Source organism: Enhydra lutris, unplaced genomic scaffold (assembly GCF_002288905.1).
Source record: "Enhydra lutris kenyoni isolate GAN:26980312 unplaced genomic scaffold, ASM228890v2 scaffoldscaffold53, whole genome shotgun sequence".
NCBI lineage: Eukaryota > Metazoa > Chordata > Mammalia > Carnivora > Mustelidae > Enhydra > Enhydra lutris.
The window spans coordinates 13,054,806-13,065,632 of NW_019154137.1; the positions used below are offsets into that span (position 1 = coordinate 13,054,806).

At 36.4% G+C, this 10,827-nt stretch overlaps 1 protein-coding gene across 1 annotated transcript in view; it reads right to left on the bottom strand.

Annotated features, from left to right (window-relative positions):
- LOC111157294 (fibrous sheath-interacting protein 2-like) overlaps positions 1-10,827 on the bottom strand; it is a 76,826-nt gene that overhangs the window by 15,388 nt on the left and 50,611 nt on the right. Inside the window, exon 17 of the mRNA XM_022518603.1 lies at positions 525-9,886. Coding sequence (XP_022374311.1) covers positions 525-9,886 — 9,362 coding nt within the window. The remainder of the gene's footprint in view (positions 1-524; positions 9,887-10,827) is intronic.

The window sequence follows — 10,827 nt, forward strand, 5'->3', positions numbered from 1 at the left end:
GCCTGCAGTCTGATGTTTGTTGATGAATGTTGCTAAGTAAAACAATACTACTGTGGAGACTTAAGTCTGAGGATTTCAATCTTTAACAGGTTGACCTGTAATTCTAACTGGCCCCTTTGGACCCATGTAATACTATGATAATGTATATCCATTAAAAAGAACTGTAGGGATTATAAAAATTGCATTTCTTCTGGGTTGCCAAATGAGGACTACGGTTCCAATGAATCCTGTTTGCTGGTAAGGGTATTTCCCTGTATTCCCATTCTTCAAGAAATGGAGGTTTGGTCTGACTGGCTAATGGAAAATAGCCTTCCACCTTTACACTGGGCCACACTGCTGATGGGTGAGTCCCAGGAAAGCAGAGAAGTGGCTGAATCAGAGTGTCCCAATTCTACTGGGCTGGGCAAGAGAAAATTGACAATATTTTATAAATGCATTCCCATAGACCTGCCTGAAGAAGGAAATCACAGGACAACCAGGTCTCAGTAACTACTCATCTTTTCACCATTGCGTTTAGCACTTACCTCTAATGGTTTTACATTCAGTCGTCCCACTTCATCCAACGAAATGCGCCTTTCTCGCTTTTGCTTTCCTGCGTCAGGTGTGCCCATTGAGTGACTCCTCCCGCTCACTGACACTCTTCTCAGTGCCTCAATGCTGCATCCGGTTCTAGTTAAACACTCCAACTGCAGTTTCTCAAGAGGTTGTGTTTTTATAGAAATGACTCCTAGGTGTTCTGCCACAATGTCTGGATCGATATTGATTGGTTGTTTCCCACGGTGAGGAATTATTTTAACTGGAAGTTCCTCTTCACTTAAATCTTGACCTAATTCTTTTTGCTCTAGCTTGGGCCCTCTTTTAACTGCATGCTCATGCACCTTTTCAACAATTCGACCAAGATCCAAATCGCCAAAGAGATCAGCCTCTGAATCTTTTGAGCTAATCGTTTCTAATGGACAATTGGAAACTTTACTGATGAGTAAAGAAGCTACCTCTTTAGGGAAGACACTGTTTGTACCTTTCATGTCATCATAAAGTTCTTCATGAGGTCCAGATTGTTGTAGTACCTGATTATAAACAGACTCGACGATCTCAGAAATAATTTCTATACTTTCTGGACTTAAAAAGGTTTCTTCAGGATTAGCAGCTACAACACTAATGTTATTTCTGGAAATTTCAGCTGTCACAGATTTTGTCAATTGAGAGGCAATTTTATTTACCTCAGACTTTGATAAATTTTTTGCATCTCTGCTTGAGGCACTTGGCAGCTTTACTAGTTTAGCCAAGAACAAGGCCAGCATTTCCTCTAAAAACCTAGCATCTAACACAGTCTCTTTTTTTGTTGAAGGCTTTTTCTTTGACTTAAGGTTATCAATGATCTTAACCACTTTTTCCATAATTTTGACAGCTTCCAGAACTAACTCTGAACTTGATGCTTCCTCCTCTACTTGAGGATGAAGTTCTGAACTGGAAATTTCCTTCACCATTAAAAATCCTATTATATCAGAAAGGACATTGCTTTTACTCATTAAATCCTTATACACTGAAATATGGGAGCCTGAATGCCTTAAAACACTGTTATAAACAGAAGTAACTACTTTTTCAATAGTTGTGCTGTCTGCTAAAGATACAGTGGGTGATTCTTTGGCTTGTGGCACTACTATAATTTGACTTTTAGAGAGATATTCTTGGAATGAACTTAAGATTTTTGAGATTATTGTTTGCATTTCAGCATGTAGAGAACTGTTTTGTTTCTTACCCACTTTTGGAAACATAGATAAAAGCTTTGACAAAAAATTTACAGCAATTTCTTCTATTATGTGAAAAGGCAGTTTATAGGCCTGTGATGGCTGAGACTGGGGAACTTCAGTGGTTTGGATGACATCTTTAAGGATATTTTCAACAACACTGTCAACTTCTGTACACTGATGTGGCGTTAGCTCTCCAGAAAAATAGTTCTGCAACTGGTTGCCAGCCACTTCCTGTACAACTAAATTAACTATGGTTTCTGAAAGGATTTTGCAACCACTGCTGACACAATTTTGTATGCTCTTTTGAGATCCAAATTGTGGTAAGAGATTATTATAAATAGTCTGAACCACTAATTGAATAATTTCATCATCATTAGGATGTAAGGATTCTACATACTGTACAATCATATCTTTATCTTTGGAGATCTCTGTCATAATTGTACTTATTAATTTCATTTGAAGGAAATACAGTTCTGTGTACAAGTTATCTTCAGATATTTCTGCTTTAGCACTGGCTACTGTTGAGAAAATTTTTGATAGAAGAGAAGAAATTATACTTTCTAAAAATTCATAAGGTAGCATTATGGTATATGGTGATGATGTTTGACAACCTTTGCAGGCTGTTTGGACTACCTTGTGGACCTTTTTCATAACCTCCTTAGATTCTAGAGGCAAACATGCTGCCTCTGGAACGTCTTCATAAAGTAGCAAGTTTAGCTGATGCTGAAAAATTTCTTCTATGACAGCATTAGCTAGCTTTCTTGCTAAATTTCCACCACTACTATTTATGTCCTTATAAATGGAGTCTTGAGATCTATATTCCTGCAAAATATTGCATATAGAGGAGTGAACAATCTTGTTGACCAACATTTTATCACTTGATGGTATGTTAGCCATAGAAGGTGCCTCGTCAGAAGAATCTATCTTAGTTGCAGCTGCCTTTTTTTTCTCACGAGGTGCTTTATCCACAGATGGTTCTTTTTGCCTGAGAGGTATGTTGGGAACTGATGAAACTATATCTGCAGATGGGAGGAACTGAATTCCCTGACCTGGGTTCAGTACTTTAATTTGAGCATCTGAAAACTCCTTTAACAGGGCATCAATCAGTTTCATAGCTGTGTCATCGAGTGCAGTTTGATTTACATTTTTGGTTACATTTTGACGTGCATCATCTGTACCCAGTGAGGAATTAAAAACCAATTTGTTAACTATTTCAGAGAGAACATCTCCTAAAAAGTTAGCAGGAAAAATCCCACGGTTATTTTCTGGTGGATGGTCTGGTTTACTAGGTTTACTTTTAATCTCTTTATCTTCACTTTTTTTATTCTCTTCCTCCTTTGCAGGAGCATTGTGTTTACCTGGATTTGTTGAAGCAGGCTGGGCTAAAACCTTGCCATCTGCTTGAGTTAAATATACCGCTTTATCACCTACGGGAATTGGGGATTTTGAATCATCTTCTGGTTCTTGGAAAGGGGACATTTCTAAAACATTTCTGTAAATGCTTTCAGTGAAATTTTGGACATGTTTAAGACGCAAGGTCTGTTTGTCATCTGTAACTCCGTAAGCTGGAGAATCTCTCGTCTTCTCTTGGATCTTTCTGTCTCTCACTTTGGATCTCAGAGATGGTAATTCAGAAGGTCTATCGTCTTTTTCTAATGAACTCCCTCTTTTCTGGTCACTCTTCTTTTTATCTGTTTTTAAAGCTGGTTCCAGCACAACCTTCTTGTTTTTTGTATCATCAGTAGCTGATGAAAGATGTTGGTATACCTCATCACGTTGCCCTTTCTCCTCTTTTATACCCAAAGTGTGTTTCTTCTTGCTTTCCTTCTTTCTAGGTGTCATACTCAAATCTGGCCCCGTATCAGTTGTTGGGAGAGTAACTTTTGATGCCTTCTCATTCTCTTTCTCTTTCCCAATTGACCTTTCCTTTTTCTTTTCATCCCCTTTCTTTTTATCTGCCACACCTCCAACTAACCCTGATGCTAGGGTAGTTAATTCAGCCTTCATAATGCTAGTTATAGTGGTACATATTGGCTCCTGGATGCTACTTGTCTTCATAGATGTCTTCTCCTTTTTGAAATTCTCTTTTCCATAATGTGCTCCTCTACCTATTTCTAAAGTGTTCATTATGTCTTTCAGGCCTGAGGTTAGAGGAGTAAGTGTAGGTAATTGTTCTAGTGAAGAAACTGGGTTCTCCCTCAAGCTTCTATTTATTTTTGTAAAGGTATTATATGGTAGGTGTTGAACTTTTTGGATGATGTTATCCACATTTAGAAATGAAAAGAAGGTGGAAGACCAGTCTCCTGAAAAAAGTGGTTGAATCTTGAAAGCAGAGATTGCCTTTTTGGCTAAAGCAGCTATCATCTCTATAACAATGGTACTGCTATCATCTTTCCGAACATTGTTAGATCCACACATTTCTGTGACCTCATTGTACACAGAATCAGATATTTTATTGACTGTCTCTTTATCTATTGGTGGAAAAGAAAACATTTTTCCAGAATTTGCTAGGACTTTAATTTTACTTTTCCTAAATTCCTCTATCAGGCCATTTGCAAATTTTATAGCCATGCCCATGGGGTCTTTTTCTGATATTTCTTTGTCCTTAGGGTTTTCAGCAATGCTTGGGAGAGTATAAAATTTGCTAACAAGGTCAATTATGACATCTTCCAAAAATGTAGCAGAATACACAGAAGCCTGTGGGAAGCCTGTGAGTATTTTTTCTTTATCAGGATTCAAGGGTTCAATGATATGGTCATTTTTGGGTAAATCACAGGGAAGGGATTCTTCATCATATAAAAATGGCTGCAGATGGTGGTCCACAATTTCTTTCATAATGAAACCAGCTATTTTCCTGAGGAACAAGCCTCCGTTTTTGTATGTATCACTCTGTGCTTCATTTTCTAATTTAAATTTTTTCTTAATATTATTACATATGGAGTTAACAAAGTTCTCACTTGCCCCTAATTGCATACTTTCCACATGCTCCTCTGCTGTGGCAAGTCTAATTTCATGTTCAGAAATTTCTGTTATAATTTCATCAGTCAGTTTTGAAGCTGCATTCACAAATTCATAATCTAGTGGCACCTCTTTCTCACTGAGTTCAGTTTCAGTCTCAGATAAAGGGAATATATGTGCTAGAAGCTTGTAAGTCATATCTTCTAAAAGGGAACGCGGCAGTACAGTGATGCATGACGGCAAAACATGGCTATCATCGTTGAGGCTGTCAAGCACATTTCTGATGATCTTTTCATCATGGAGGGAGGAATAGGAAGAAGTTGATAATTCTCCCAAAACTAAGGACTCCACTTGATAATTGTAAATTTCTCCTAATAGCAAATAACATATTTTTTGCCCAAAACCGACAGCATCACTTTGTATAGCTCTATAAATATGAATCAGAGATTTATAATCATCCAATATTTTTTCATAAATTAGGTTGACAGTTTTTGTGACTATTTCTTTATATGCCTCTGAAAAATGCAGATTTTCATCCAAGTGATCTGCAACTAAAATTTCTGATGTGGTGAATTCTAGCACAATTGATTTTACTAATGTTGTAACAATGTTAGTTACATTAGTTTTTGCTTTACATGGGTTTTCAGCAGCCAAGAAATTATGTGAAAATACATAAAGGATTCTGCATAAAAGCTCGGAAATTACGTCCTCTAAAAAGATAGCTGAATTCACAATAAAAAGCAATTCTCTTTGTTGAGGATCTGTTGCTCTCTGTTGATAAGTTTGACCCACTATACCTGAAGGAAGAGTTTTATCTGCAGATAAAAATGACTCAAGATGATGGTTAAATATTTCTTTTATTATATAACTTGCTATTTTTGTAATAGGTATATTACTTATGCCTTTTTTATCTTTTTTAAGAGACTGGTATAGATTTGAATGAGAAATATCAGCATAAATGGCATCAACCATAGCCTGGATATCTTTCTCTGAAATTGCATTTTGTTTTTCATTTCCATGTTTAATAATGCATATTGCATGTTTAGAAATTATTGACATGATCTCATCAATCAGCCTCACAACTGTGTTGCGGAAGTCTGACTGCAAAAAGTCTGGGTCTTCTGCACTGCAGTTCAATGGATTTATCTGATCTAAAACCTGAGTGATGATTTTTTCCAAATGTGTGTGTGATAATATGGTGGTATATGGTGTATAAGTCTGTCTTCGGAGTCTTGATTTATTAATAGCATAATGAACTCTCTTTATCAAAGTGTCACCATTGAGTCTTGAATATGATTTAAAAGGCAGCTTTGCTATGAAATCTGGATGAATTTGGAAATCAAAAACTTCAGCCAGAATAATTTTAGTTACCCTTTCAGCCAATGTTTTTGTATCATTGAGAAAGTCTGTATCAGGTTCCAGTTCATATTCTTGTAAAACTTTGCTATATGCCATGTCAACAATTTCAGTCACTACTTCTGTATGCACTTGTGGCAAGCACAATTGTTCCTTAGCATTTTCTAGGATGGTAACTTGAGCTTTTGAGAATTCTTCTGTTATCAAATATATGAGTTTTCCAGCTGTTTCCAACAGTTCTTTTCCTGAATCTCTTAATGAGTTTGTTTGGACAATACCTAATACCCTGTGGAATATTTTGCTTAAAACCCCAGAAATCACATCTTCCAAAAAGGCTGAGGAGTAAACACCAGCAAAAAAATGCTGCCTTCTCACATCATCAAAGTATGTATATGATGGAGGAAGTAATGACTTTCCATACACAAATGGATGGAGATGCTGTTGACAGATATTTTTAATGATATAACTGGCTATTCTATCAATAAGAACATTGTTACTACTTATATCGTGCTCAACTGTTTCTTGAGACCCAGAGTTTTGCAACATATTTCTAAACACAGAATCAACGAGATGCTGAGCATCATCCTCTGAATAAATAGATTCGGTCTCTGAATAAATAGATTCGGTTTTGTCTTCATCTTTTGAAAATCTAATTTCATGTTGGGAAATTTTCGTCCTGATATCATTAATTAGCTTTGAAGAGATTTCATCACAATTAATTCCTGATCTACCTTTTGGAGTTTTGGTGTATGGAAACATGTTATATGTAGAAGGAAAGATTCTAGATAACAGCTCTCTAATTATGTCTTCTAAAAATGTGTATGGCAGCAAGGTGTTATATGGAGATAAATGCTGGCTTGGCTTGATAGAGTCACTGCTGCCACTAAGGATGTTCTGAATAATGTTCTCTGCTGTTAAAGTAGCATAGGAAGAAGATGACAAGTCCCCAGAAAATAGGGGGTGAAAAAGATAATCAGAAATAGCTGCTACAATTAAATTGCTAACATTTTCTGCAAAAATATCACTATCTTTGAATTCTTCATTATCAACCTCAGTGGTTAGTCTGTGCTGTTGCAGAACATTCTCATAAACTGAATTGACAAGTTCATCCACAGTGTCTAGATCTACAGTGGGGAAACACGGCTTTTGGTCATCACGAAGAATGCAGATGTTAGCTTTGTTAAAATGGGTATTTATTGAGTTTACGATCTTTTGGGTCATTTTATCCAGTTCACATTCAGTGTTATATTTTGGGTTAAAGACCTTTGATAATAGCTGGGCAACAATATCTTCTACAAATGCATTAGGATAAAAGCCCATACCTAGTGATGATGGCTTCTGGGGTCTATGTGACTCTGTGACCTCACTGAGAACTTCTTTAACCATATTTGATATTTCATCCAGTGGAGTCACTGAATAAGGTAAGCCCTCTCCACACAAAAAGGGCTGAAGGTGATTTTCAATAATCTCTTGAATAATGAGACTGGCCATTCGATCAACCATTATTGGGCTTTGGCTTACTATATTTTTCTGGACTGACACAAGGGAGTCAGACATCTGTAAAACATTATTATAAACAGACTCCACCATATTTTGAAGGCTTTTTTCTGTATATAGATGTTGACAATCATATTTAGTGAGCCAAATCTTATGCTTTGAAATGGATGACAAAACCTTGTTTATTATACAGGTAGACACCTCATTAAAATCTGAAGTCAATAAATATTTCTTTCCCAAGCACAAAGCCTTGCAGGGTGGAGAAATGAGCTGAGATAATAGCTTCCTGATGACATCTTTTAAAAATGAGTGTGATAACGTGGTAGTATAGCCTGCTGAATGTTGGCCTTGGTCATTAAGTTCTCTCAGGTTGTTTTGAAGTTTCTGCAATATATTTTCAGCTTTAAGAGGGTAATATGAATTGGGCATGAGCTTTCCTACAAAGTACAGTGGGAGTTGGTGGTCTACACTCTGTCTCAATATGCCATTAGTTATCCGTTCTGCTATTGAGGTGGCAGCATGTGTCAGATGACTGCCACCAGTAACTTGTAATGCATATTCCCATGAAACAGCACTATTAACTGAGTCAGCAATCTTTCTAACAGTTTCTTTATGGATTGCTGGAAAACATATCCTTTCTTCAACATCCCTTAAAACGGTGACTCGAGCATTGTTAAACTCATTCACCACGGAGTTGACATCTAATATGTTTACCTCATTGAGCTGAGCTTCAGTGATGTTTACATTTTTGCTCTGCAAGGAGGTGGAGAGATTAAGGAAAATCTCTGCAATTATTTCCTCCAGAAATGTGGCAGAGTAAACTCCTGTGTTCATGCCTCCTGGATATTGCGGGTTAAGAATAGCTGTTGCATTCACTTCCTTTTTACCTGGTCTTTGAAGAGGAGGTAGAGGAGAGAATTTTCCTGAACATTGCTTACCAAATGGGGCTTGCATTTTGGAATGAATCACAGTGAGGTTATTCAGTGGTTCTCTCAAAGGCTTACTGTCATAATTTGTGAATCTTACAGAGCATTTATCCTGTCTCGATTCCTTTAATTTTGTCCTTTCTCCTTTTGGAAAACCAGGGAGTCTTTGTCTTCTTCTATACCTTAAATGCTTGTTTGCAAAAAGTGGACTTCTGGGAGGTCGGTATGTACCACAGGACAGTTTTTCCATCAAGGATTTTACCAAGGTATGGGAAGTAATACTAAGCATAGATTCTTGATCTATTTCTGCTAGATTTTCCAAAAGGGCTGACACATTATATTCTTCAAATGCTGAGCCATGGTCCATTGTTCCCCTGCAATAATTCTCTATGTTTTGAAGTATGTTGAGCAGTTGACCTTCTGTTGGTATTTCACCAGAAAGAGGACCATCTGTAAGGAGGTTGTTGGCTGTACATTCTTCCAAAAGTATTTTAATAAATTTCTCACATACAGTGTTCAGAAGAAAAACTGATTTTGGGGAGAGCCCTGGGTTATTTCTAGGTATTCTATGATTTTGCTGGTTATCTGAAGATAGGAATCTTTTTCGTGATATTTTACCAGAATCCATATCCCAATTTGGGCATTCATCTCGCAAAACCAAATTGAAAATATAGGAAATTTTATTGACTACTTCTTCGGATTCATGAGTTTTTAGGCTACCAAACAGAGGGCTTAATTTGTATGCCAGAGAATTTAGTTTATTTTTCTGTACTAGTTGATTAATTCGGTGAGTAGGAGATGATTTCCAACCTCTATAGCCTGTTTGTCTCTTCATAGTTTTGGTTTTGTTGCGAATGGGCAAACTATGGGTTTTAAGCCTGGAGAGTGGTTTCCTTCTTCCTCTCCTGTCAGGCTGATGCTTTATTCCTATTTCCTTGGACAGAACATGGATCACTCCTATTAAGAGATCCTGAAAGAGACTGTCGAAGTCAGCCACAGCTACTCTTGGGCAGTATATATATTTTGTTTTCACGGAAACCACTTCTTGTGTAATGTCTGCCTTTAAAATGTCACTATTAAAAAGGATTCGAATAATGATTTCAGAAATGCTTAAAGCAAGTCCTCTGATGGAAACTGACCGACTTGCAAATACTTGTGAATGAATTAAAATAACCTTGCTAAAAGCTGCATCTTGGTTTTCCAGTGACTTCTGTTTTGTTCCACCATCTTCAGTACAATCAGAAATGCTAGACATTATGTAGGAAATAACTAATTCAGTGAGATGTTCACAAAATTGATAAAGTGAAGTATCATAGTTAATGTTTCTTAGAGGCTGCTTTGATTCATATTTTTTCCTTAATGGTGTGGAAACAGTAAATACTTTTTCATCAAGAGGACCTTAAAACAGAAAACATTACTATTTTTAACATGCATTAAGAGAAAATGTTGAGCATTCAAAATACTAGCAATACTTTATACATGAATTTTACCTAATTCAGTAAGTAGAAAAACCTAGTCAAGAAATTTCAGAACTGAGTTCTCTTCATATCTCTATTTCCCACCTGTGGAACCTTACTTCAGCCATGAAGTTAAGAAAATAGTCTAACAGAATTCAGATCTCTAAGTGCTGGTTTCTTCCTTGTATAGCTATGTTTCCAGCTTTAAAAGCTGGAAATTCTAGGGCAGAGAAATGATTTTCAGCATTAGCTGCAAAGCCCTAGCGTGATTCCAGTGATGACTACAGACCTCATATAATTCTTGAAAATATTTTCAGCTGTTTATCTAATTATCCAGTATGGGACTATATAGTATAAATTGAACTGGATGAAATTGCTGATGTTTGACATTTTTTGACACACAAAATGGTTATTTCATATGGTTCAACCCAATATATGCATGTATCATATTCATAGAAAGGGAGTACAGATATCCTATTTGTAAACATGGATTTGGAATGTTGTACTTAAAAAGAACTTAAGTCACAGCACTGGAACATGAACACAACAAGATGTTTAATGCCGTTGTTCTTATAAACTCTATCATCGATGACTGCAAAGAATTTAACTGTATATCTCAAAAAGAAGTTGGATCATTACAGTCAACTATGTATGAAGTCTGACTGTAATTTCAGAAGTCATTTTTTTTTTTTTTAGAAAAGTACATGAAAAAGAAAACCCTCTTTGAACTTCTATTTGAGAATTGCCTGTCGAGCAGCTATATGTCCCAAGTAAGACAACTGATTTCATCATATCATAGGCAAAGCACATGCCCAACCAAAATATCTCACTTTAAATTATACCCATTTAATTTCATCTGTTGCTAGCAAAAACTGAACCATA